Raw genomic sequence first — 27,131 nt, forward strand, 5'->3', positions numbered from 1 at the left:
GGAGTGTCGCGCCTTGGAAAGCAAGCGTGGGGATGTGTCCTGGCGCGTGCGAGCGAGCCTGACTGGGCACCCAGCTGTCATTTGCAGCACAGATGTGGAGTAATTCAGCCGGGGAACAAAACCCACTGAGGATCGCTCTCGCGTTAAACTAGTCGGAGGTCTGTAGTGTCTTGAGACCTTCAGTCCAGCAGTTTCTGAGCCTTTCCTGGGGCCTGTTCTCACCCTTCTCCTGTGGTAGCGCGCAACGGGCATGCAGCCTGCGCTGGGGGGAGTTGGAAAGCCGGCCCCATTCCCAGTGGCCAGAGTTGCCAGGGGGGTGGGGTGCTCCTGACGCTGAAGCGGCCTGGGTCCTTCCTCCGCGGCCCTCCTGTGGGGGCTCTCCCAGCTAGCAGGCGACGCAGGGCGCCGTATCCCAACGTCTCGGCCATGCGTCCAGCCCAGCGGCTCTCTGAGGCTCGCTGTGCTCCGAAGGCCGGCTGGTGAAGCCGTTGTTTCCTTCCAGAAGAAGCTGTGAACGAGGTGAAGCGTCAGGCCATGTCTGAGGTGCAGAAAGCTGTGGCAGAGGCCGAGCAGAAGGCATTCGAGATGATCGCCTCTGAGAGGGCGCGGATGGAGCAGACCATTGCGGACGCAAAGCGCCAAGCGACTGAGGATGCATTCTTAGTGATAAACGAGCAGGAGGAGTCTACGGAGGTAAGATGCCAGGGACCAGCCACAGCCGCCGGGCGGGTGGGAGAGTGGTGGGGAATGCCCAAGGAGGGAGTTTTGAAGGCACACGATATCTGTAGGTCCTGCCTACCAGCCACGCAGTGCCTGTAGGTCCCATATCCCATTTTCCTTCTAAAAGTCTCTCTTTAAACAGTACTTTAAAGGACTCGTTAATACCATTAAAGACAGCTTTTGCTCTTGATTTCATTGGCAGGGAATTGGCCTAAATGTTTCCCTGACGGAAGGGTGTCTGTTGGGCACCCTTGTGTATGCAGAAGAGCTGTGTGAAGGCGTCCCTGGGCACTGTTAGCTGGACTCAGTGCAACTTATTCAGCTTTAGGGAGGTGCAAAAACAATAAGAAACTGATACCAGTGGAATACAGCGCTCTTTTTCTCAGAAATCTGTCTGTTTAGAAAGCAAATTGCTGATTGTGGGCTTTAAAACAGAGCAGGATAATAATTAGATTGCAGGTGACTTCAGAATTGCACCACTCGTTCTTTGATGGTCTGTGTCATACCCCGTGTCTGTGCAGACCAGCATGCTGGATATCATCTTGGACACTGCAGTTTTGCTGGCTCACAAAATAACGCGCCCCGGTTAACGTGTGGTTAACTGCTCTCCAGAAACAGCCTTTGCAGTTTTCTTGCTGCTCAGGTCCCATAAAACCTGCCAGTACCTCAGCCATTAGGAGATTAATGTCAAACTTCTGTGTGGGATCGTTGTCCCTGCAGTACAGAAAGTCTAGTAACACCTAATGAGACATTTGCATGTTTTAAAAAGAACAGATGACGTTTAGTTTGTTGAAGCAAGAAACACTTGATGAGTAGGTGTCTCTTGCAGAATTTCTTTCCACCTCACAGTCGTTAATTATCTTCACTGTTCTTTAACTAGAAACTCATTCCATTAACCTTTGGAAGTCTTAGCTCTGCTGAGCAAGGAGAATTGCTTGGTTAATTCCTTCTCATGGTTCCCACGCACTGTCACGCTACAATGTCCCAGCCATGGGTAGGGTTTTCTTCTTGTTTTTGGAGTTCTTTTTTTTTTTTTTTTAATTTCTCCACACACATGCTTTGGGCTTTGCCTCTGTTTCTCCCAAGCGAAAATTTGATGGGAATGGGAAGTTAATGCCATCCGTGACTGTGTGGGCAGCAGGTCCATCCCCCCGCCCCTCCCCAGGATTTCCATGCCCTGTGCTGGTCTGGGCACCCTGGATTCAGTACGGGGGAAGCTCTGGGAAAAGCTAGCCCAGCCTCCTATGTATGGTTTGATGGTATGGTGTGCCCAGCTCTGGTGCGGGGGTTGCTTTCACGTCACAAAAACAATGTAAATATGAGATCTTTGTCAGAAAAGTATGTATAGAGCTTATTACTTCCCAATTAAATCGCTGAAGGAAGAATGTAGCAGTCAGTAAACACGTGATGGGAGGAACTGCTTAGGCGGCCACGGAAGAGATGAGATAAGCAATGGTTTTGCTTTGGGGGAATACCAGAGAAGCGTCTTCCTGCCTTGTCTCCTGTCTGTCCCCGAGCACAGCTCCGGAGGGCTGGCGAGAGCCGTGCAGCCTGGGGCCTCGGGGGCAGCGGAGCGCCCCGCCGGGAACGTGCTCCTGCTATAGCTCCGGCACTCTGGCACTGGTGTTTTTCTCTAAAAGCCGCATTGGGAGCTGTCACGGATTCTGGCATGCCTTGTAATCTTTGAAATAGGGTTTAAAAACACTGGTTTAGACAGCAGTGTAAACAGCTGTAAGGCAGTGACCCAGTTTTTCGAGAGCTGCTGCAGGCTTCTCTGGGCTTTTGAGTCCTGCTTCTCCCGGCAGATTAGAGGAGGCTCTGGTGTATGCTGGCCCTAGAGCGTTTCGCTCCCAGCCGGCTCGCGTTGGCTGTTTGCTACAAGCCAGGAAATTATTGTTGGGAGCGAGCGGCTCCCGGTGCAGCAGCGGGCGGACGCGCTCCTGGGAGCGCGGAGCTTGCGGCTCTTGCCCGCAAGAGGGCTGCCTGCCACGGGACGCCTCGCGCGAGGCCCCTTGCCTGCTCGAGCAGCGTTTTGCTTGTGCTCGCAGAAGCGGAGGCCAGTGAAATGTGCCCTGTTGGGCAGGATTAGAGAGAGGCATGCGGACTCTGGCGGAGGCTGCTTTTTCACAGCTGAGCTTGCTTTCCCAGTATGCGTTTGCTAATGCACGAGTCCAGCTGCAGGAAAGCTAATCCTCTCGCTCCCCTCCTCGGACCAGCTGCAGCCACAGCTCCCGGCTTTGGCCTCCTGCCCTCGCGCTCATGACGAACCCGTCGCGCGCTGTAAGCCCACCAGCTGACACGTCTCCTGGAGTCCAGAGAGGCTTTGCTCATCTTCCAGATTGAAGCCCACGCTCTGGCAGCGGTTCCAGCTGGCCGGGAGGCTTTCAAATGAGCTTTTTCTTTTCCAAATTAGCCTGTTCCAACCTCTTGTGCAGCTAAGCAGGGTGCGAAGCAAATGGTGCCTGTGCAGCGTGGTGTAATCCCCGTGGAGAGCACTTGGCTGGGAGTGATACCAAAATAGAGCTTCTTAAAACAGGAAATAAAAAGGCCGAGGAGCAGCATCTGCAGTGTGTTTTTCATTCCTTGCCTGCTGTTTCCTGTATGCATTTGGGTGGATCTACTGGAGAGGATGTGACCAGTGCAGTTTGGCAGGCTATTTCGGGCAGAGCAGAGAAGCAGGGTCAGTACCTTTGGCAAAAGCTGTGAAATAGCAGGAATTCATAGATTGGTCATTTTAATATGACTAATTTGGGGCGGAGGGGGGAAGCACAGTCCCCTCCCCAGCTGTTGAGGGAGCGCCATCCTACGGCTCAGGAAACTAAACACGTTTTAACGTGCAGCGTCTTCCGTCTTTCAGAGCTGCTGGAACTGCGGTCGCAAGGCCAGCGAGACGTGCAGCGGCTGCAACATCGCCCGGTACTGCGGCTCTTTCTGCCAGCACAAGGACTGGGAGAGGCACCACCGAATCTGCGGCCAAAGCCTGCACAGCCAGACCAAGCCCCTGGCTCTGCCCACCGGGCGATCGGCAGCAGCTGCCGCCAAGACCATCGACGGGGTACCGAGCCCAGCCCTCGAGAAGACTTCGGCAACAACCTCTCGATCCTCTACCCCAGCATCTGTGACAGCAATAGATACAAACGGACTCTAAAGGGAAAGTTTTGTTTCACGTTAATTTTCCTGTTTTTTAAGCCGAAAAAAGCCCACAGGAACTCATATCACTTTACACGTTTGACAAATCTACACTGCCTCCTCTGAAAGCACCGACACTGAGGGTTTTCCATCTCATCCTGCCTTGTTTTCATGGTTCATAAAGACCTTGTGCCGGCCTTGCCTGAGGGGCCTCCGTACCAGTCTCCTTGAAGGGTCATACCAGAGAGCGCCACTGGGACGTCGAGGATGCTGGGCTCCCCCTCCGCGGGACCGGGACTTCATGGCAAGCACTCCCGGGGCATGCAGGAGATGCCAAGCAAGCAATGCCCAGATAGGGGGCCTTGTACTGAAGAGTGAAACATGTTCACGCTCCTCTCTCCTGGGCTGTCTAAACAGCCCCCTCGTTCAGCTACCTTTCTTCCATAATATGCATCTATTTTTCCTTCCTCCCAGACAGCAGTTTCTCACGCATCTGTGCTGACTCTTTGTTGCTGTGAACAGACCGGAGCTGATTTCCCAGCAAGAGCATCTCATTCTCTAGTGCAATGACAAATACGTAGCTGCTTGGGGATAGCTGAGCCTGCTTCTCTTCTCCTGCCTGAGGCTGGTATTGGCTGACAGATTGCGGAGACTGAGGAGAGAATTTGTCTGCCGAGGACAGGTCGAAACCAAATGTCAGTACCAGGGAAGTACGGATGGTCACTTTTAGATGGCCGGTTTTTAATCCCTTCCTCTAACTGGACAGGCAATTGCTTGTCATTCTGGGTAGGACCTTTGCTCTCATTGCTGAATGAAAATGTGCAGACCAAATCTGGATTCTTGGTGGGCAGTTATTGCCCTTTCCAGCTGGGTACCGTTATTTTGCTATGCAGAAAGCATTTTTTCACTGCATGGAAGTTGTTGATTTGAGAGTTACTGGCGTTGTTTTTAACCACAAAGATCTTCACACTATTGCGATGGATTATTTATATATTCTCTCCAAGCATGTTGGCCAAACTATTAAAAAATTCAGGACTTTGTATCCTATGTCAGTTCTGGAACCCCCAACCCTCGTGGGGTTACTGGAGGGCTGCTCTGATGGATAACGTGCTTATCTCAGCTTCGTTGTCACTGCATGTTTTATGCAGAGAAGCGCAGCCCTCTGCGAGCAACACTGCCTGTGCTGCAAAGCAGCCAACACCACCTCATCCAGCATTTGAAACCCATCTCAAAAATGACAGTTCGCAGGGAGCGGTCTAGCTGGGTTACCGCAGTCAACCCAAGGAGGCTAATCTCTCAAATAGCCTCCGCTTTGGCATTAAAGGAATGTTTTAATGTAGTCCAAAATACATAATCAACACTGACCCATAGAAGAGCTATTTCAGCGTGCAGGGAGCACAGCAGGGCTTATCTCAAACACTTCATTTTAAAACTCCCTTCAGAGGCTGTTGGAGGCCCAGCTAATGGGAGGAATCAGAGCGTGCCCTCTTGGGATTCACACTGATTTCACATGCTGTGCACAAATGGGATCTAGAAAACCATCTATTCAGCAAAGCTGTGTTTCCATGACTGTTTTTTGTGATTGCTGGGTTGGAGCCCAATGAGGCAAGTAATTCCCAAATTATTTTTGATCACTTTTTCAATTGGAGGCGAATAATAGAGATGTAATGAATGAACTCATTGAGTTTGCAGCGGTGTAGCTGTCTGCCGGCTGTCATTGGTATGCCCAGGGATAAACAAGTTACCCACTGAACCAGCTTTGTTCCATAAGAAAAGATGTTGTGGAAGCTGCAGCCATGGAATAAAGTGGGCAATTGCCATGCCTGCAAAGTTTTTTTTCCAAAAAAAAAAAAAAAAGCCACAAAGTCTCCTGGTTTTCGAGAAAGCTCTGAAGTGGCAAGTAGGATCATCTCTCTTTTGCCCTGCAAGAGAGAGCTCCCAGCACGGCTGGGGCACCCTGTGTCCGCCAGCGGCATTGCCCAGGGGCAGCGGCGGGCGCAAAGACCTGCTGCAGCCCTAAGGTCTCTCCCGCTCCTGGGCTCGTGTTAGCTGGGGTTAAGGGAGCCAGTATGTTGCAGAAACCCCGAATCTGGAAAAACTGCAGCACCCAAGTCACCCTGACCTGCAGCCGGAGGCCTGCGGGAGAGGTTGCCCTGCCAGGGATGTTTCCCCGAGGCCAGACCGAGGCAGCCCCAATCCGCAGCAGCCCCTCCTCTGGCCTGGTTGCTCTGAAGTTGTTGGAAAAGTCCTGGGAATTGGCTTTTTCCATACCTCTGCTGCAAATCTTAGAAACCATTGCGGTCTTGCTCGCAGCATTCACAAGGACCCAGCGTCAAGGAGGGCCGAGGAGATGCAGAGAGGAGCAGCAGGCGCCTTGGTCCTCCGCGGCGCTCCTCGCCCTGGAGCTACCGGGTTGAAGGGCCGCCTGCAAAAATGGGACATGTGCAGATTCGGCATTGCCTCGGATAAATAACATCTGGTTACGGTGTCCCAAGGATTAACTACATCCCTGCCATGGTACGGGGGGTGATCTGTGGCCAACTGCTGCACGATGGGAGGCAAAAAGAACAAGCGGCGCTGAAAGAAATTGCTTGTAAATAGATCGTCTTCCATAATTTTCATGCAACTTGTGTATTAAAATTAACCCCAATGTAAATGAATGAGATACTAACAGTCATGATTAGAATGATTGCTTTTTCCTTTTCTTTTTTTTTCTTTTTTCTTTTTAATATGGAATGATAAATGTGAAATTCTGATAAGGGAAGACTTGTTGGATTGAGTTTTCTTCTTTTTTTTTTTTGACATTTAATTCTGTAATAGGAATTCGTTACTTCATTCCTGTGCATAACTTATTTAATGTACTGTATAAAGGAACCCAAACTGTTACAGATGTATTTAGTTTGTTCTACTCAAAGTAGTCAATAAAAAGACTATATTCATCGTACAAACTCCCAGCTCCTACTTTCGTGAGAGGAGTAGAGCGGAGGTGTCGTGCTCGGGCAGCCGGAGGGGTTTCTGCGGGAGCGCTGCCGCGCCGTTGCCGCGTCTTGGCGAACGGCAGCGCGGGGAGACGGAGGCCGCGTGTCCGCTGCCGCGGGGCGCTCCCGGCCCCGCTGTCCCCGCGGAGAGCCCGCCGAAGCACCCGGGCTCGGCGTTCGGTCAGGTACTCGGATGTTTTTAGCATGGTTTTATTTTGGTTGGTATCCACACATGTTTCTTTTTGAAGATGTCCTACGCTTTGCATCCCACATCGCAAGGGGTCTCTCTCTGTGCATGGAAGAACCGGCAGCGGGCGGTGCTGGTGGCGCGGGCGGCTCGCAGGGCGGGAGCATCCCCGGAGGGCGACGGGCGCGAGGCGATGCGGGAGAGCATCTCGCCAGCCCCGGGGGCCCCCACATCGCCCAAGCAGCGTGGGCGGTTAGCGGGAGGGCCGTGGCCGGGGTCGGCCGCCCGCGTTTGCCTTTGCCCAGGCCGAGCGTTGCAGTCTCGGGGCCTCTGCAAGCGCTCGATTCGCTCATTTAAAAGAAATCCTAAAGTCAGGGCCGAAATACGCTGTTGTTGGCGGCAGCCGCTGGTTTCCCCTGCGGCGGGGAGGCCCTGGAGCGCGGAAGGCGCAGCCGGTGGCGTCGCCCCCCCGGGCGAGCGCTCTTCGCCCCCGGGCAGAGCCCGGGCCTGGCACGAGAGAGGGCCCCGCCGCCGGCTCGCTCCGCAGTCGCGTGTCCCAACGCTGCCGCCGCCCCGCTGCCGCCCGGGCGGCCCTGGGAGCCGGCGGCTGGTTCATCCCCCCGCTGGGCTAGCGCCGCTGGGCTCATGCATCGCGCGCCCAAACCGGAGCCGGGCCCGGAAGCAGGAGAGGCCTCTGCCAGGGGCACGGCTGGTCCCAGTCTCAGGCCCCGTTGGCCGTTTGCGGGGCCTGCGCGCGCTCCCTCGCCGCGGCTCTGGGCGAGGGGCCGGGGCCGGGCCGCCCCGGGGCGCCGCTTCGCTGCCGCGTCCGTGCAAAACGGGAGCGGGGGGGGTGTCGGGGGCTCGCTGACGCCACCACGAAAGGGAAAGCGAGGGAGGGGGCCGTGCCGCGGCGGCGCGAGGGGGACCCAGCCCTGCCCGGGCCTCCCGCCGGGCTCGGCAGCTCCCGGCTGGCCGCCAACCGCCCCGGCCGGCCGGCCGCCGCCGGGCCTCGGGCGAGGCGGCTGTGCTGGCCCCTCTCGCAGCGGCTCCTCCCGCAGCACCAGGCTGTCCAGGGCAAGGCCCCCCCCCCAAAAATCTGCCTGCTGGGCAGCCCTCGCTCAGGCACGAGGTCCCCGCTGACCGCCGCGGGCACCAGCCGCCGCCCTCGGGCCCCTGCAGAGCCTGGCGGAGCGGTAACGTGGGCCCTTGGCTGCCCCCAAAACCCCCCGGTTAGCTTAGCGCCAGGTCCCCCCCCTTTGCCTGTGGGGCTGCTGGTGCTTTGGGGGACGCTGGCGTGACACGCGTGCCCCAAGCGGGTTTGGGCAGAGCCTAAAGCCTGTGGCAGCCTTGCTGGGCCTCGCTGGGGTTGAGCTGAGCACAGGTGTCACGAGTACCCTGCCACGCGAAGAGGGTGCTGCAGGCAGCCTGGTGGGTGACAAGCAGCTGGTCGGGGCAACGGAAATTTGGTTGGTTTGTTTTTCTTTCCATGCCAGGAAGAATTTATGTGCTTGCAGGTGTCTCCCGCTCTCACCCAGCCCCGCCGTGCCCTCCGCGGTGCCCAGCGCCGGCCGGGGGCTCCTGCCTGGCTTTGCAGGGCCGAGGGGCATCCTGAGCCCCGCGTGGGGCCGGGGGCCGTGCATCTGCCTCCCCTCCAGAGAAATCCCGGGTGGGCACAAGGAGCAACCGGCAGGGCTTGCTCCGCTGCGGGCAAAGGGGTTTGCTGGACTCATCGCTTGCTGCTGTTCGTGCCCAGGCGGAGAGCGGCTCCGGCGCAGCCCGGGCCCGGAGGCTGCACCGAACTGCCGCCGCTTAAGGAGGCGGCAGCCTAATTCTGCTTCACGGGGCTGTAGCCGAGCGGTGACGCCAAGGAGCCATTAGCCACGCACACCCGGCTCCCGGGGAGCGACCGTGGCTGGACGGAGAGGGCAGGCTTCAGCCCTGGCCCCGCTCATTGCACCCGTGCTCAGCCCCGCGGCAGGCGGACGCTGCTACCACGGGGCGGCAGGGCCGGTGCGGGGGGGGGCAGCCGGCCGCCGCCTCGGAAAGCCGCGCCGCCCTGAGCCCCCCGGCCCAAAGGCGCGCCGTCACTCGAGCCGGCAGCTGTGCAGCGGTTTATTCGGGGACGCGCGCCTCGGGGTGCCCGGCCGCGGGGCAGCGCGCAACACAAAGCCAGAAAGCAGCAGGCGCGCGGGGCGGACTCGGCCCTCCTGTCTAGAAACGCGCTCGCTGGCCCTGCTCCCGACGGCTCTCCCAGCCCGGCCGGTCTCGGTGGCTCTTTACCGCGGCGGGGCGCCACCGGGAGCCCGCCGGACCGGCAGCGGAGCCGTGCTCACCCAAGCTACAAGGCTGGCCGCCAGCGAGCCCTCACCCGGGGTGGGGGGCTCTGGTGGCCAGGCTGGCAGAGCAGAGCGAGGCCACCGCTGGCCAAAGCCACCCAGCGATGCCACCTCTCCCCAGGCGCGGCCCCGTCCCGGCATGCCGCCGAGCCCCAGCCCGCAGCGCCGGGAGGACGAGGAGCGCCGGGTCGGCTCTGCCAGCTCTGCATGGAGGGGCTGTGCCAAAGCGGGTGTCGGAGGGCTGCGGCGCTGGAGAGGTTTGGGAAGCCCAAGGAAAGCAGTGGGCCCGCAGCTCGCAGCCCTCTGGCAGCCGCCCCCGAGGCAAAGGCCCCGCGGCTGCAGCTCTGCTGCTGCCCGCTACGAGCCAGCGCGCAGCCTCGCGGCCTGCCGGCTCTCGCGGCCCTCTCCAGCCGTGAGAGGAGGCAGTGGGACGGGGAGACCTGTCCCAGCAGGATCTGCCCCCCCGCCCCGAGTTCATCTCGGCCTCACTCTGGGCAGCGTCGGGTCCTGCCGCCGGGCCAGCGAGCGGGCGAGCATCACCGCGCCGCACTGAGCCGCTCAAGGCCTAAAGGATGCTGCCAGCGGGGCTGCGCCTCATTTTACTCATGCAGACACGGGACTGGATTTGAGCCCCGCCTAGACACCTTCCTGCCCAGTTCTGGCAGGACCACTGCTCCCAGAAGGGCCTGGCCGAGCTCCCTGAACGCGGTCTGTGTACGCGTGGCCCCTCGGCCAGGCCGGCCGGCAGCCTGCTCCCTGCGCAGCGCCCCGCCGCGCCAGCCAGGCTGGGCCATGCGCCCAGCACCCGGTGCACCGGGTGCCCTCCCCTTGTGCAGGGCCAAGAGGAGCACCAGAACGACCGAGCAGTGGGCAACACGGGGACTCTCTTGGCGGTGATGGCGGGGGGGGGGATAAACAAATCACATGAAAAGAGCCAAAGGGTCAAACACGGCCAGGGACGCTGGGCAAGGCCTGGATGGGCAGGCAGCCCCTCGGAGCGCGGGAGGGGAGCGCTGCGTTGGACAGAGACGGGAAGGCAGAGGCGATGAAGGCAAGCGAAGGAGGCGGCGGCTGTGCCGAGGGCGCTGCGTCCTTCCACATGCTGGCTGCGTCCCGGAAAGCGCTGCCCAGGGCTAGTTATTGTTCATGATCCACCAGGAGGCTGGGGAGAGAAACGGGGACAGGGTCAGCGAACCCAAGCGGGTGGAAGGGAATCGCACTGAGTGTTTCGTCATGGGAGGTGGGGGCGGACGGAGAGTGCGGCTCTGTCCCCCACTCAGAGCTGATTGATTGATACTTTTTTTTTTCCTCTAGGCTGTTACCTTCACACCCAAGCCCTGCTCATTGCGGGTGACCCCGGCTTTGCTGAGCCTCCCAAAAGCGGTGGAGATAGCTTGGGCTGCTCTCCTGCAAGACCCGGTGCACCCTATCAGCCATGGTGCCCTCAAAGCCCTGCCAGCTGAGGACACAGCACCACACCACATAGCCTGGCTCCCTGCAGTGTCCCGTGCTGGGGACACCAGGCCCAGCAGGATCCATGTGCTCCAAAGAACACAGGGAACTAGGTCAGTGGGACCAGATGGTCAGGGAGAGTGTCACCAGCATGGGATTTAGTCCAAATTAATCGGTGTTTTATGTTATTTTGGGCAAGACCCAAAGTGGTGATAGTAGGCTAGGGCTTGGTTTGGTCCTACCTCTCTGCAGGTTCTCCCAGTTCCTCACTTACTTACTGCTCAGATTTCTGTTGGCACCACGGGGACGCGCACTTTCCCTGAATCTGGTCTCTCCCCTGGCTCTGCACCACTGAGCCTTACAACAATACTTGGACACAGCCACTCTGAATGACACAGCAGGGCCAGCTCTTTGCAGAGAGCTTCCTGGGATCAGGTGAAGAAAAATGTGGCGGCAGATGTCTTCAGACAGAGTTTGGGCTGATATCAGGCGGACTCAGCATATCTGCTACCTGGGAAATACCCACAAGCTGCTTGGAAAACCTGGCTAGAGAGCCAGGTGACCATGGGGCTGTGAGCCTCAGCCACACTCAGGCCTGGACAGTTACCATCCTCCAGTCGGGGGCGCTCCTGGGGCTGCTCACAGAGGTGACTCAAATGCTCAAATGCGGCTAAAAGCACTGGAAAACCACTTTTCTTGAACAAGCTGAAATGAAGTTACATATGCCTTTGAAGCAATTCTCCCACTCCAAAACCCCCACACTCTTTGAGAAACAACCAAACTTGAGAGTGGAAACAAGTTCCACTTTAGACTGAAACTATGATTTAAGTGAGCCCGAGCCAAATTGTCTGTTCTGGAGTGAGCCAAGCAGTCTGTTCCCTGCAGTGCTCCCTGCAAAACACGTCCTCCCTGAGCAGAAGCGGTCCCCGCGCCCCCCACGTCGAGCCGGCCCACGCAGCCCCGCTCACCTGGGAAGAGCATGGTGGTCAGCAGCTCCGGGGCCTCCAGCAAGCTGATGATGGCCCGTTGGAAAGTCTTGCTGTGGCTGGACTGCAAGTGGCTGTAAAGCAGCGGGCAGGGTCAGGATGGCGCTGGGATGTCCCGCTCAGGCCCGGCGAGTAGCAGAGCTTGTTTGTGCCTGCTGCACTGGGTACTGGGAAGGTAGGCGAGGAGCCTTGTGCAGGGGGTCCCTGCCACGCATGAGCGACAGGGCTGCTTTTGCCTTGCCTAAAGCAGTACGTCTACTTCTGCCCCACTGCTCAAATCCCTTGTCTAGGCCTTCATCCCCCCCTCTGCTGCAAATGTCACCGGGGGGGGGGGGGAAGCATGCTGAGACTAGGCAGATCAGTGTAAGCAGCAGGACATGTGTCTAAGAAGGGGGATTGGTGGGTCCATGGAGGACGTCCTAGAGTAAATCCCTTTTAGCCCCTCCACCCAGAGTGCTCGGGAGCATCTAGCCCCAAGTCCCCACCAAATGCACAAGGAAAGCCTCCAACCTTCTCCATGAAGACACGTCCTGCCAGAATTCGTAAAGGATGAAGCAGGCTTCGTTCGTCAGCTTGCAGGTGGACACACTGCGGGGACAGGAGAAACCCTGAGACAGCGCCTGGCAAGCTGGGACAAAAGGGGTGCACAGCACGGCCATGCCATCTCTGCACCCTCAGGAGTGATGGGCATCGATCTACACAAAATGATCGTCACCAAGAGGATTTCAAAGAGCAGCAGTGACATTTGGATACGTCTACAACTGGTGCTTGCTAAAGCTGGCACACTACTCCAGCGGACCCTGAACGCAGATACTTCACACTTTTCCAGTTCCTTCACACAGGGAACAGAGGAGCTTCACAGCTATTAAACTGATCCTTGCTGCTGCCTAGAAACCATCATGTAAGTGCTTTATTATTTATAACGCTTCCTTATCGCATCCCTAGCACTGCACAGCAGCATACAGCTTGATGGCGGCCCTTTGCAGTAGGAAAGTGTTATCTGGTACCTTTTACACAGAGAGAAACTAAGACACAAGAGGGCTAAGCGCTGCCTTGCGATCGCAGCACATTCAAAACTGCACCTAACTGCCCCTGAAGTAGATGCCGATTCACCAGGCCACCCTTCCCATACTTCCTCCTGCCGGAGGAGCCTGGACAGGCCTGGGGTTTCTCCAGCCCATGGCACGGCAGAGAGGCAAGCGGTGGGAAGGCAAGAGAGCAAGCTCACAGGGTGAAGTGCCTGGGGACTATCTGCATCCAACTGTGACGCTGGCTATTCCAGCTGCTTGTTTCTGCAAGCTGCTGCTAAGAGCATGGGGCTGCATGTAGGACCCAAGTCTTGAAGTGAAAAAGCAAAGCAAGTCATGGCCAAGCCAGCAACTCTGAGGCTGTGGCCCCAGGTATGGGGCCTCCTGCCATGAACCAGGACAGTAGAGTCCCTCCGGGCTTCGTTCCAGCTCACCACTCACATGGAGAGCCTGCCCATGCAAAACTACCCAGTTGTCTAAACAAATAGTTTTCATGACAGAAAATCCCTGCAGGTCCAAAGAAAAAATATCATCCTTCCTGCCACACATATCAAAAGGAGCACTTTCCCCTTTTGTGGACTGGAAACACCACTTTGTACTGTTGAAACTGAAAAGCTGAAAAATGACACTTTAAATGGGAAGAGCATGAACATTTCCCTCTGAAAGCAGCTTGACATCTCCTGTAGGCGAAGGAATGAGCCTTTCAAGGAGCACCTGTGCAATTTGAGGGGACAACCTGGCTGTGGCATGGCACAGAAAGTCAAACCTGGGGCTCCGTCCTCAACTCTCTGTTCTGAGCTCTGGACCGGTGCTGGGGGACAGAAGCTTGATCTTGCACAGCAGGTTAGTTTTAGGTGTTCTTGGACACTTCCCGGTAGCATTGCAGATGTTTTAATAAAGGTAATACTGTGAAACGAGCTCTCCCCATGACTATTCTCCCTTCCTGTCAAGGCCTTCAAAGCTAGAGCAATGAGTGCACTCTCTTTACATGCACATGCCACATCCGCTAGCGGCAACTGTGGTTGGCATAAAAACCGTTCCCCTCCTTGCTAGAAGCTAACAAGTGGTTCTTCTTGCTGGGGTACCTGCAGCAGGAGACGGAACGGTACCACGAAGCTGAGCAGAGACACAGAACAGCTGTGATGCTGCCCCCTCCTCTCTGCGAGATCCAACCCCAGTGCGCCAAGCCCACGTTTATGCCAGGGACCGACATGTGGGTTGCGGGGCCGCAATGGTCATTCACCCCAGCTCACACAGTGGAGAACCACGGCCAGGGCCCCTTCTCCCCCAGTTATGTCTGTCATTATAACCCCACTGGCCTCAGGACCCTTCTCTGCCGTGAGAGCACCTCCCTGCTTCCTGAGAATGCCACGAGGCTGGCTTAATCCTGCGCGCACACGTCTATGCTGCTGAGTGCTATGGCCATATCCCAAGCAGGAACGCCGCATGCTGTGCAAAACCCTTTTGGCCCTCGGGGTGCAGCATTACAACCTGCAGTGATACAGGCCCCCTGTTTCACCGGGCGAGCTGTTCCACAAACAGCCCTGCCACCCACACCACTTACTGCAGGCAGCTGCTCTGCCCGGCCGTGACCTCCGTGTAGGATCTGAATGCCTGGCGAAACTCCTCGACGCCGCTCTTTGTTACCGAGATCTGCCTCTTCGCCACAAGGATGTGCTGCAAGGGGACAGCAGACGGGCAGTCAGGCACGGCCACCTGCAAACACACCGGGGCAGCCCCCTGCTCTCCCACTTCCCGTCCTGCTGCAGTGCGAGGCAAACACAGGGCTGCAGGGGAAGGTGCTGGCACCACAATGCTGGGACAAGCCAACAACATAAACTGGCCTCCTCCTCCTCTACCTGCCTGGGTAACTTCCCTTTATATCAGAGACTGCACCAGCAAAGGCGCAGAAGGGAGATCCACCATCTCCTGGTGACGGGGTCCTGCTTTGGGGCTGCTATACCCCCTCCTCCAGCTGAAAGGGGCACGTGGGATTTGAGCCATAGGGCTTTTCCACTGGTACTCTGCACAGTCTAAGGGGGCCTGGAGCAGGCATAAATCTAGGACATTTGGGGACTCACAAGGAGAACCTCATCCCTAGCTGCTCACGGCCATGGGCACTGCCTGGAAGTTTTACACTCCGCATTTGCCTCGGGGTTCCTGCTTAGGAGAAGGTGCTATGTCCCACTCAGCTCACAGCTGATCCCCATCCTCATCCCAGTCAGTGCTAGACCACTAGGCAGTGAATCCATTTTCAGACCAAAGCCAGGAGCTAACCCGGGGGACTCCAGTCGCCGGGCGCACTGGCTATGTGTGTATAGGAGTGTGTGAGAGGACCTGTGAACACTACCGTTGTCACCTGCAAATGGCAGGCACAGGACCAGGACTTACTGCGTCTTTCCCTTTGCACACTGCTTCCTCCTTCAGAGGCTCCAGGCGTGGGCTCTGCATTTCACATCAGAGGAAAAATCATTGTCGCTGTGGGAATTTTATAAGACAAAACGCAGCAGGAACCTGCACGCTTAGCACAGCTTCGTGTGACACACAGGTACCGCTCTGGAGAGGTTTGTTCTGGTAGCCAGGGGTGTGAGAGGATGTGACTTCCACACCTGTGGGGGTCTGTGGGTCCAGACTGACTTTTCAGATCAGCATGGGCCACAGATATGAGAAAGCAGGGGTAGGTCATCAGAGCTGAGGGGGAAATGGCAGATCCAGAGCAGGAATAGCAAGGGATGGGCCTTGCAAGTCAGCGTCCGGTGAATCACTACAGCTCTTTAAGGGACAAAGCCAGGACTAAAATACTGGGGTGCTGGCACAGCAAGACATCCCAGCCCTGACCTGGCCAGTGCCAAGGTGTGGGGCAGCCCCCAGCCCACTCCCACTCCCCTCTGTCACACACCTTGCACTCCAGTTTCTCAATGAGCTGCTGGAGCCTGTTAATCTGTGCCATCCACTGGTTGTCATCTTCGACACAGATGCCTACACGGGAAGGACAGAGAGACGTCATTGCCTAGGCAGTGGCATCCCAGCGCCAGCCCCCCCCCCCCAGTGCTGCCTGTTTTGGTGCTACTTATTATCCAGCAGCAGCAGGAGGGAGATCAAGGCCCAGCAGTAGCTCCATGTGGTTTTGTACGTAAGGGATCCAAACTCTCTTTGTGTGGGACTAATCAAAACTGTGTGGGGATTGCTAGGTGGACAGCACAAGGAGGAGAAAAGATACCACATAGGAAACGCAGGGTGGGCAGAACAGCATGTGGCAGAACGGTAAGGATCAGGACGTCCAGCCAGATGCTAGCCCTTTCTCCAAAAGAGCCAGCAATCTCCATCCAGGTGAGAAGTAGATGGTCCCCCTAAGAGACCCTATGCTAGGGACTGTCATCCCAGGGCGGCAGGGCGCCATCTTTGGTCTGCAGGTCCCTGGAGGCTCCCACACTCCTTCCAGGGGATCTGGAAAAGGTGACTAGGCAAGACAAGTCCAGCCATGTGGTGTACCCTGTAGCTAGGAAGGAACTCCCACTATCCCTTTATTTTCAAAGATGCTAATTAATTAATTAGATTGAAAATGCTTAAGACTCAGAAAACGGCAAAAGCTTCTATACTGTTGATACAAAACCAAAAATCTGATTGCGTCAACCTGAAACTTTTCCCACTGCTCAAGAGATAGAAAATCCCAGAGAAGCTCCACCTGATCCTGTGTGTGAAGGTCCACATTCAGTCCTGGACAAGACCCCACCGTGCTGCATTGCTGCAATCACATTGTGTCTTCTCTCTAGTGGGGTGGGGACTGGTGCAGAAACGGGGACCCCTGGGCACAGACCTGAGGGATGGCAGGGCTACGGAGACTGCTCCTCTCCTGTCTGCTCAGGCTGCAGGTACCTGTTGTTAGCATCCCGGAATAGGGATCCGTTGGAGACAGACAGATGTTTTTCTGTCCTCTGCGCCCACATCGTCTTCCTGTCCTCAGGCCAATCAAGGTCTCAGATTTCTTTACGTCCTTCCTGAAAGAATGAAACACAAAGGGGAGTTGCAATAAGTCACTATACAGGTCAGCTTCACTGTGGGGTTAGAAACGGCAGAGCCTCCTCCGAGATGTCCCTCTCAGGAGGCTCTGGGAGCCCTGCTTCAGCCCCAGGCCAGACGGAGGCTGCAATCCTGTTACCAGCGCCATGGAGAGGGGAAGGCCCAGCGTGCCCCCACAGACAATCTCTGCTCAGCACGGCCAGCCAGGCATCCCATCGTGCACCCATTACCTCTCCCGTCCTGCCTGCTCCTCCATGGTGTCCACGGCACACTCGAGCGAGGCCTGCAGCGACTGCAGCTGGGTCGTGGTTTCCCGCAACAGGAAGCGGGTCAGGAACTGCTCCATCTTAGAGGAGGCTTCGTACCTCTGCGGGAAGAGGAGAGGCACTGTCAGATGCCCCCCAGGGACAGGGGGTAGCTCTGTGCAAGGGAGGCAGAGATGCATCTGGAAGGGGCTGGCCCTTAAAATAACTCAAATCCGCAGCGCAGGGGCGGGGGGGGGGGGTGTGTCCCAGCGTCGAATCCCCAGCCTCAGCTGCATCAGCGTGGGGTGGAAAGCAGCCTGACAAGCCATATCTGCAACCAGGGGAGGGCTGACATGCCACACTTGTGTGTCAATGGCATCTCCACTCCTCCTCGCAGCGGGCAGCCTTCCTCGCCAGCCGAGCACAACCCACTGGGCCCTGCAGTGGGGTGAACTGAAGAAACAGCTGGTTCTGCTGTTGCAATCAGAGCACAGGGAATAACGAGGGATGCTCCTGGAGAACCCTGTGCCCACGGAGATAATAGCCAGAGCAAGAACAAGCCTACTGAGCTAAGCTCCAAGGGCTAAACTGTAGTACTGTAACACATGGCAAGAGGCTCTCCTGGAAGCTAGTGTCACCATTATACTGGTTGCTATGGCCAAAGCAGCCTACCTACACCTGGCTACAGATATCAATGTTTAACTTAGCATCTTCCACTCCAAAGGCTTCCAGGCCTATGTGCATAAAAGGACTTTGGTCCCTAATACCTATGCACTCACAAGCACCAGCATGTGTGGAGCCCTCCCATGCTGTTTCTCCTGCCGCTTCCACAGGCAGCCTTTCCCAGTCAGACCAGTCTTAGCCTTTCTGTCACAGAGCTCTCTGAAGGTGCTTCCTGATGCCACAGGACCTGGTGGGCTGGAGGGGACACTGCGCTCTCACGGCTGCTAGGATTGCCAGCCACAAACAAGTTAGGTCCCAGTCAGACCTGGGGAGGCACAAGCGCAGTGTCTGTGATGGGGTAGACCAGGCAAACTCAAGTCACTGGCACAGCCCAACCCTAGGGAGATATCATGGCACTCACAGATGCACACAGTGATTAATTAAGGACAGAGACACTAGAGCTGGGTAGAAGCTAAATTGCCACACTCGCTAACATTGGCTGCGAGGGCTTCCCTTCTGCTCCACTTATCCTTATAAATATGCTGCTGCTCCTCCGTTTCTGGGGTCCTTTTCTCTCACACCTCCATCTGCCTGAGATGTGGCAAGCCCACTTTCCTCCTGGCTCTGTAACGCCGTTCCCCCAGGGATGCAGCAGAATAAAGTGACCGCCAGCAGCTTCGGCATGGCTAAGCGGTGTCTGAGCCGGCCACCTTGTTAGCCAGTAACTGTGCAACAGGAGGAGGCTACAGCAGCCTGAGGCCTCTCAATCTACAGTCAGTAGATTGAGTGAGTTGATGTCAGTTCCGGGTTCCCACAGCCTCCTGCACATCTTCCTCGTACAAGGGAAACTCGCTGCTGACAGAAGTCAGAGGGGTGACCTACAAGACTTCACAACAGAGCATTAAAATGATTAAAAGGCTGGAAGGGCTGTTGCACAAGGATTTGCTGTTCACTTCCAGTGCATCTCCTCTATGAACAAATTTGCCTGTAACCAGAGGCACAGTGCAGCCAGGACACCCTCTGCCCCCTGAGGGGCAAGTGCCATCAGGTCCACCAGCAGACACAAGGACTATGCACATGCCTCAGGGCCTCCAGCTCTTTCTCTAACAAACACAAATTATTACAGGTTGTGCAAAAGCTATTGCACAGCCTATCCCAAAAGCTCCCCCTCGGCCTGAGCTCCCTTGGGTCTCTAAACTGTAAAACCACTTTAGCAAGTAGTTGTAATTTGCTTATGAAGAAATGCTGCTAGGTGGGATGTCAGTCTGGGTCCCATCAGGACACAGTTGATTTAGGTGAACTGCCAAGAAACACTAACGCTACGCCTCTGAGACGCTAACACTGCAGCCTAGGAGACAGTGGGACAGTTATTGGGGCTATTCTCAACATAAATTGAAGAGAACATCTGGCATTAGCTGCACTGAGGGATTGTCCTAGCATGTCCTTGTCTGACTTTTCTGGTTGCATGGCTGAACCTAGCAGATCCATGGCAAGATCCACTCCAAGCTCAAGGAGCTGCGCCAGGAGCTGTTTGAAATCTGCTCTGCTTCCTTTGCTTCTCTTCCATATGAGCTGACAACTCCTGGAAAAGTTTAGCCTGAGGAGATATCACTTGCCCATGCATAACCACAAGCTTTGGATAACCACATTGGGTCTCCACTCAAATGGCAGAATCCAGCTCTCTGGGTCAGATATCTTGCACTCTCCCGTCTTCATTGCTCTGCTACACAGCACAGGGCTTTTGCATGGTATGTTGTGCTGTAGCTTTGAGAAGAGTTTAGTTTGGGAAGTTTACTTCCCACCAAGGAGCCACTTGCCATTTTCTTAAGGCACAAAATAAATCAACATCCACAATTGTGGCCTCACGTGGAAGCGGAGAGTTGCCTTTTTACTGGTATCAACCCTAGCAGGCCTCCTCTCTTAAACAGTACTGAGACATAGTGGTATTTGGACAGGCGCCCTTTACAGCCTAGTCAAGTGCTACAGGAAAGGACACTACGGATTCCTTGGTGTATTGCCCTCTCCTAGGCCCACTCTAGACCAGTGTCCCAGTTTGGCACTGGTAAGTACTGGGCATGGTAAAACTCAAGTCCTCCCAATAAGAGTTACTAAAGATCCTGTGCCCATATTTGCAAGAGCTGGGATGCTTATTCACTCAGTATTGTGGTCCAATTTACTGTCCACATTCCTGCTCTCTCTTTTCACGGGCATCTGTTGATCTGAGCTTTGCCTTTGGTTTCCACCTCTAACCATCACCCACCCCTGCACAGTTGGATAGCTGCCCCACACACATGACACAAATGCATTTTCGACATAGGTGATCACAGCGTGGTGGCGGGGACGGGCTACATGTTGGCTCAGATGCCTCTCTGTGCCCCTACACACTGCAGTTGCAGTTGCCAGACGTTAACCTGAGGGTCTCGATTCATTTTCCTCTAGTGAAGTGGGCTGCCTGGCAATAAGACCCTGTCAAGTCCCGCCACATCCTTCCCCTTATCGCCAGGGAAAGGAAGCCGGCTCCTTTCTGTGGCAAGCACCGGCGAAGGCAGCCTCACAGATCCCTCAGCCATTGTAAGGTCACATCCCTGCCCCGTTAACATCACAAAGGCTCCTTGGCTTCTGGCCTGCCCGTGCCAGAGGCAGTACCAGCCGAGGCAGAAGGGACAAGCAGCAGCAAATCAAACCTTGCAAAGACTTTAGCAGAGCTACAGCATGGGAAACTGCAATTCCAGAAAGGAGGTCAAAACAAGCAACCCAGAGAAACAAGAAAAGTATCCAGATCAAGATAATGAAAAGGGGAAAAAAAGATCTACGGTAACTCCCTTCCCTTCCAGCCTCTGCTCCGAACAGCCAACTTTCGCCACCAGCCTGCCTGGTCCTCTCACATGCACCTGCTGAGGGGTCCAGAAATCCTCATCTGGGTTTCATTAGCCCAGAGAAAAGGGGGGAAAAAATGCTAATAGTCTGTTACAAAGTATCAAGTTGTTCTAGCAAGTAAAGGCCTAAGATGTTCTTGGTGGATACAAAGCTTGAGCTTAAACTGCAGCAATCAAGGACTTGGGAGAGACACTGGGAAATCTCCAATGTAAGGAGAGGGAAGCACCACACTTGATTGCCTGGGGCTCTGTGGGGCCATCTTGGAGGATTTGGAGAACAGGTCACAAAACCTGTCAGGAGTGATCCAGGTGGAGTTTATCTGCCTCAGGCTAGGGCATCGCCTATGCTGTACGGTCTCTTCCAAGCCCATTTCCTATCATCCTGTGTCTGTCCCTATCCTCAGCCCGGTTCCACACTGTCCAACCCTCACAGGCAGGTACATGCCATCCTTATGTTACCGCGTGGCAGCTCTCCATCCAGCAGCAGTTTGTGCATTCCCCTGTGGCAGGTTGCCTGTTGCCGGGCGGACATGCGTGGACACGTGACGATCCTCTTCTAGCCAGCAGCTCTCTGTATGGGAATGCTGTCCCATCGGAGGGATTCAGTTACAGGGAAAAAAGGAGTCTTGGAGCTCTAATATTGTTCACCATGCCATACAATTCAAGTGATCAATTTAAAATTGTGTATTTTTAATTAATAATCCTCATACAATTACACCATGAGTATTCCAGCCTGGGGCTGTCTCTTCACTGGGTAAAAGGAAACAGGTGAGAAAGGGTCACATGAAACCTTTAAAAGAGTCTCCAAAGACCACCACCTACTTGGCAGAGTGGGAGATCCCTCCACCTGCAGTGTGACCCTATAGAGCACCCTTTTAATGAGTGTGGATTCCCACCAGTGACTTGTGTTGCAATGCAATTAAGCGCGGCTTGGGAACAGAAGAGGAGCTTTCCATAGCCTGAGCGAGCGGAAGCTGCAGGGTCAGGAACTGTCCTTTTTTTGATTCACAGGTCAAAGCGATGTTGTGGTCTCGTCTCAGGAACTGCTCTCCCAGGTCCAAGAGCCCTGCTCGGATTGTCATCCCTCCTGGAAGCAAAGTGAAGATCCTGCACAGGTCAGACCTGTGGTACACCGGAAGCGAACCATTCAGACCAGTGTCCTGTCTGTTGCCTTCAGTAGAGCGTGGAGCTGGCGATTTTGAAGTCCAGATGAGGAGGGTCTTATCTTCAGGTTATCTGGTGGGGCCAGAAAATATGGAGGAATGGTATTCCTGGGCTCCAAGAAAGTATGAAGCTCTGGTATACCATGCACCCTGCAGCTGTGACGAGGCAGCTGGACTGTGAGGGCACCCTTGTGCCCAAAGATGTTACGGGACTTCCTTGGGGAATAAAGCAATAAAAGCACATCAAAGAGCTGTTTGTGTCCAGTGTCTGATGGGGTAGGGACAGAAAGAAAAAAATAACCCTCGTTGTAGTGTGCAGATCTCTGATGCATATTCGTCCCCCAGGGAAACATTTGGGGCGGGGCGGTGGGGGGGAACGGTGGCAGTTGTGGTGCAAAACTGTGAGTCCTGCTGAAATGGCTCGGGCAGCTCTCTCCTCACATGGGAGATTTGCACAGGGGCTGAGCCCTGAGCCAAAAAGGTGAGGACAGCCATGAAATGCCTAGTGGATCCATGCTGTGGTAGGGAAAGGAGAGCAGAGCAGCTGCCCTGCCAGCTGGCAACCAAACATGCTGGGGATCCCCAAGCAAGCCGAGGAACACGTGGAGCCAGCCTCACCTCTGAATATCAGCCTCTGACAGGATTGGAGATCTGTGCTGCGCTCAGAAATAATGGAGACTTAACAGGAGCCAAGGAAGCACTACAGCTTGCACAGCTGCAGACCAGAGGTCGGTGAGAGATCAGGTATTGCAGCAGCATATCCGGCAGGAGAGCAGGTTTTGTGTTTCTCTAATGTGACCCAGAAAAAGCAGCAAAAATCACATTGAGCCTTTCACAGCTGGCTTTTATTAGCCTCACATACTGCCAAGAGCAACCTGCACTCCTCCTGTCTTCTCACTGCGCCTCTCTGTGCTGCCGGTCACATGCTGGGACAGATGCATAAACTTTGCAGCACACTGGCCATGTTTCATTTCATTAAGTTAGAAACTGAGGCAAAGCGGAAAGCAATTTTGCATCCCGGAAAGCAAACTGGATTGCTGCCTCCCCATGCTCTCCTCTGTCCACCATTGCTACGGATCAAACACTTGAATTTCAAGAATCAGCAAAGCAATTTCAGGGAATAAGAAAGCCGGTAAGCACCACAAGGTTTGGATAGGTGTCTGTGGGCAGCCTGGGCCTGCAGCTCTGGCACGGGAAACACAACATCAGGAAGCATGGGAAGCTGTGATAAGTCACCAAAGGGGAAACCTAGGTTGGGATTTAGCTGGGAGCATGGTTCAAATTTCAACATAAGAGCAAAATTCAAGGCATGGGAACCCAACGGGGCAGAGGCTGATGTGCCAGCTGTCCTGAGCCACAGTAACAGCCTCCATCTTTCTCACCGCATGGTGTTTCTGCTTCCAGAGACGACAAGAACCAGTAGGAATCACAATTCCCAACCTGGCTGACAGGCCAGGACCGTGCTTGAGCAGAAGCATTTGTTCCAGATAGTTAACACTCTCCTGGCCAAATCCCACAGCTCTTACTCCAGGCTGGAGTGGTGCCCAGTACGCAGATTCAAGTAGTGCCTGAGTAAATGAAGCAAGTTTGGTCGCCCACAAGCTCTCTACTTCACTATCCCCAGTGGGGTTTACTTTAGATGTCGGTCTGTTAATGGCATCCTAGGAGAAAAATCATCCTTTTGCTGTGTGTGCACCTTCATCTGTGAGGTCACAGCAGGGCATGCACACCAGAACCAGCCCGAGAACCTCTGGTCTGGTCCCACAGTCCCCAGCCAGGCATGGGACCCAGCTCCACAGGCACCCAGGAGGCACAGAGAAGCAGAGATGGACGCCCACAAACTCTAAGGTAAGGGGGCTACTTCTGCAAGCAGCCTGACTCCAGGAAGGGTATCAGGTTGGGCAGAGTGTCCTTCATGGCTTTGAACTGTTCACATGCTGCTCCACTGCTACCAGGGCTTTTAGTACAAGGCACATAAAGCAAAGTGTTTGCGGCAGGCTAAGGTGCCCCACAGCAGGGCTCTGTCTCATCTGAGCAGCGCTTCCAAGAGCTGGTTGGCCAAAGCGCTGCCCAGACAAAGCCCAAGATGGCAGAAGCGATGCCCGCCTACTGCTGGGGACAGTTCTGTGTGCAAGCCAAGAGGGGTTTTAATGCTCTGCTGCTGCTCATTCAGATGGAGCTGAGACACTTTCGGAAAAAGACCTTCTCACCGTTCTTGAGCACGGTCCCTTAACCAGCCCTTTCTTGGTGACTCAGTGGTTTCTTCTCACTAACTGCTGAGCGGTTTTGTTTGCTCTCAACAGCAAGTGATGCACTTCCTCAGGGGAGCTTCCCAGGCATGCCTCCTCGTAGAGTCCTCACCCCAGCACCTCGGGGTCCCCAGGGCTGCTGTGGGCCCTGCGCAAGCAGCCTCGGCCATAGAGCACCCCCACTGCTAACAGGACGATGGGCAAGTTTCTTGCCCTCTTCTCCCTGGCAAGACACTGCAGAACCTCTCCACTCTTGACATCCCTTCTTAATTTCCAGTTTGTACTTGCTCTTTACGCTGACTTGCTCTTGTGTAAGGGCTTAAATAATAGCCACTCCACAGCCCAGCCCTGCATCACCCACACATCAAGAGTGACAGCTGCCAGGAAGATGGCTCTGTCTGGCTGTGAATCCCAGGCGAGTCTCCCTGTGACATTCAGAGTCTCAGCTGAAATCTTCTAATTTTAAGGAAGAAAACAGACTACATCAGAGAAGCAGAAACACGGTCCTTAATCTTGACTAGGCTTCCCATGAAGCTACAGTGGGCACATCTCTCAGGATGAGCGGTCTGGTGTTTCCTGCTTGGCCAGCCTCTGCAGCTCTCTTTTGTTGCTGGAGAACGCTGGGTGTGTTTTGGGGAAGTTTCCTTACCAGCCACAGTGCAGTCTTACATTCCCTTTCTCCACTGTGTTCTTGACTTGATTTTTTTTGTGTACACTGAAGATATTAGTGCTGAGAGTCTGTGAGAAGAGGGCTTAGGGTAGCACGCAATAAGCTTTGGGAGAACAAAGGTATCCCTATGGATCCTGGCAAGGAGGTAAGCTGGACTGGAGGGCATCCGAACAGTGGGGTCAGCAGCACATACCATGCCCCAGGCACAGGTCTGAGAAGCAGCTGAAAGACAGAGCTGATGAGCTGGAAGGCCTTGCACATGTCTGAACTGCAGCTTTCCAAAGGCTGACAGTGTCATCAGACAGGTTGATTTTCAGGAGGGATCATGTAAAAAGTATCTGGGACTGAGAGATTGCTCCTTGCTGCAGGTCAGCCCCAAAAGATGAGAGCAAGAGACTCCAGAACACCAGTAATTCATCCAGCCATTTTTAGTTCATGAACAGTGCCTTGCTTCCCGACCTCCCTTCCAGACATATCTGAGCTGTTTCACCTGACACTGTTCCCAGTATTTCCCAAGGTCCATCTAGGCATGCAAAGCTTTGCCCACCGGTTGACAGCCTGACAAATAACTCGTGAGAAGGGTTCCTCTCATCCCGATAGGTGTCTCTGTTAGTTAAAAATCTACAAAAACAGCAGAGATCATGGGGCTGTGAATTGCAACGTTATCAGAGTTGTTGCTGTGAGGATACGGCTCTTGGCAGAAGATGCCCTAGTGTCTGGGTGCAACGAACAGCCACAGCCCTGGAGCACATCTCCCTGTCATTTACTACGGTTTCTGCTCACAACACCATTCACTTGGCCCTAATAAGAACACTCTGTTTTCAAGTCCAGTTTTCACTTGCTTACTTAAAACCTTCCGGAGTTTTGTTCTTGCTCTGTTATAGACATCCTGAGGGGACCTGGCCAAGTCCCCTGGGCCTTTACCATCAACTTGTTTAGCAGTGGCCCTGCCTGCCCCCAGCTGCTATGTGGCAAATCTCCAGTCCCTAGGGACGCAGGTGAGGTGCCCAAGGAAGGATGTTCAGCGAGGCAGGGAACAAGTGCGTGAAACAAGGAGACAAGAAGCCAGGTCGAGGCACAAACCCTGGGAGCTGTCTGTAGGTAGGCACAGTCCCCCTCTGCCGGGGCTGTGAGCTGCAGGCTCTCTTGTAGAGGCAGGTACCTATGCCTGGCTTGCCCATTCAAGATTCTCCTCTTGTTCCATTGCAGGGTGAGACTCTCCCTCCATCTCAGCCCTGATGGTGCCTCTGGGGCCGGAGTCCTTCAGGAGTGCCAACAGCCATCATGCAAAAGGCTGCAGTCATTATAGACAATGGTAGCAGCTTCACACGGGCAGGCTTTGCAGGCCAGAAAAAACCCATGTTTGTGCTAAGGACCATGTCTCTGCATCCCAGCTGCCCAGGTGCAATGTGGGAGACCCCGTGCCATCTCCCTCCAGCTGAAAGAAGGGTAGGCTTTGCCACAGAACCCAGGACTTACCCACTCAAGCATGGCATCATTGTAGACTGGGACAGTATGGAAAACCTGTGGAGCCACCTCTTCTTCTGTGGCCTGAAAGCCCTCCCAGAGGAACATCCGGTGCTCATGGCTGACTCCCCCTCTTGCCCCACCACCAATCGGGAAAAGGTGGCAGAGGTGCTTTTCGAGACTTTCAGAGTGCCAGCCTTGCATGTGGCCAACACGGGGTTCCTCTCCCTCTGCGCCTACGGCAGAGTCACTGGTCTAGCTGTGGAGGCTGGGGCAGGAGTGTCTCATGTTACCTCTGTCAGCTTGGGCCAGACCTGGAGGGAGGCCACGTACCGCCTTGATGTAGCTGGCTGCTTTCTCTCCAACTATTTGCATAACCTGCTGATGAAGAGCTCCAATGATCCCTCAGTTTTGAGGACCTTGAAAAAGAAGACTGTGATCCAGCTGAAGAAGCAATGCTGCTATGTCTCCATGGACTATGAAGGAGACCTCCAAGACCAAGCTCATCATCACTCAGCGGGATTCCAGACCCCCGACGGGCACTGGATAACCCTGGATAAGGAACGATTCTGCTGCCCGGAGCCGCTCTTCCAACCAAAGCTACTCAACCAAAGTTCCCCAGGACTCCACCTCCTGGCCTTCCAAAGCCTCCAGAAGGTACCAGATCACTGCAGGAGGGATGTGATGGGTAATGTCGTGCTATCAGGGGGCTCCTCGATGTTTCCCGGCTTTCCCGAGAGGATGTGCTTAGAGCTCAATGTCTTGTTCCATGGCACAGGCTGCCAGATTAAACTCCTAGCTACCCCAGAGAGGGGCACGGCAGCCTGGGCTGGAGGCTCGATGACAGCATCGCTCAAGTCCTTCCAGCATATGTGGATGGGAAAGGGCGAGTACGAGGAGCATGGCGCAGAGTATGTGCACACGAAGTTCCAGTAGCCAGACAACAACCATGCATTCAAAAT

At 55.1% G+C, this 27,131-nt stretch overlaps 3 protein-coding genes across 13 annotated transcripts in view; 2 read left to right on the forward strand and 1 right to left on the reverse strand.

The window, feature by feature from the left end:
• CBFA2T2 (CBFA2/RUNX1 partner transcriptional co-repressor 2) overlaps positions 1-6,797 on the forward strand; it is a 74,944-nt gene extending 68,147 nt beyond the window's left edge. For 8 of the 11 annotated variants that reach the window (XM_068912769.1, XM_068912765.1, XM_068912768.1 and 5 more), the window contains 2 exons: positions 503-693; positions 3,578-6,797. In XM_068912769.1, the coding sequence (XP_068768870.1) occupies positions 503-693; positions 3,578-3,868 (482 nt within the window). In that variant the 3' untranslated portion in view covers positions 3,869-6,797. The remainder of the gene's footprint in view (positions 1-502; positions 694-3,577) is intronic. The other 3 variants (XM_068912767.1, XM_068912763.1, XM_068912773.1) reach the window with 1 other exon arrangement.
• Positions 6,798-9,109: 2,312 nt separating this feature from the next.
• Positions 9,110-27,131, reverse strand: part of NECAB3 (N-terminal EF-hand calcium binding protein 3) — a 55,504-nt gene continuing 37,482 nt past the window's right edge. Inside the window, exons 6-13 of the mRNA XM_068912774.1 lie at positions 17,067-17,203; positions 16,693-16,814; positions 15,716-15,795; positions 15,208-15,261; positions 14,381-14,493; positions 12,299-12,376; positions 11,771-11,862; positions 9,110-10,512 (exon numbers count right to left, since the gene is read on the reverse strand). Coding sequence (XP_068768875.1) covers positions 10,484-10,512; positions 11,771-11,862; positions 12,299-12,376; positions 14,381-14,493; positions 15,208-15,261; positions 15,716-15,795; positions 16,693-16,814; positions 17,067-17,203 — 705 coding nt within the window. The 3' untranslated portion in view covers positions 9,110-10,483. The remainder of the gene's footprint in view (positions 10,513-11,770; positions 11,863-12,298; positions 12,377-14,380; positions 14,494-15,207; positions 15,262-15,715; positions 15,796-16,692; positions 16,815-17,066; positions 17,204-27,131) is intronic.
• Positions 25,883-27,105, forward strand: ACTL10 (actin like 10). Its single transcript, XM_068912789.1, has one exon. The coding sequence runs from the start codon at positions 25,987-25,989 to the stop codon at positions 27,103-27,105; it is 1,119 nt and encodes a 372-aa protein (XP_068768890.1). The 5' UTR covers positions 25,883-25,986.

This window comes from Struthio camelus, chromosome 18, assembly GCF_040807025.1.
Source record: "Struthio camelus isolate bStrCam1 chromosome 18, bStrCam1.hap1, whole genome shotgun sequence".
Lineage (NCBI taxonomy): Eukaryota > Metazoa > Chordata > Aves > Struthioniformes > Struthionidae > Struthio > Struthio camelus.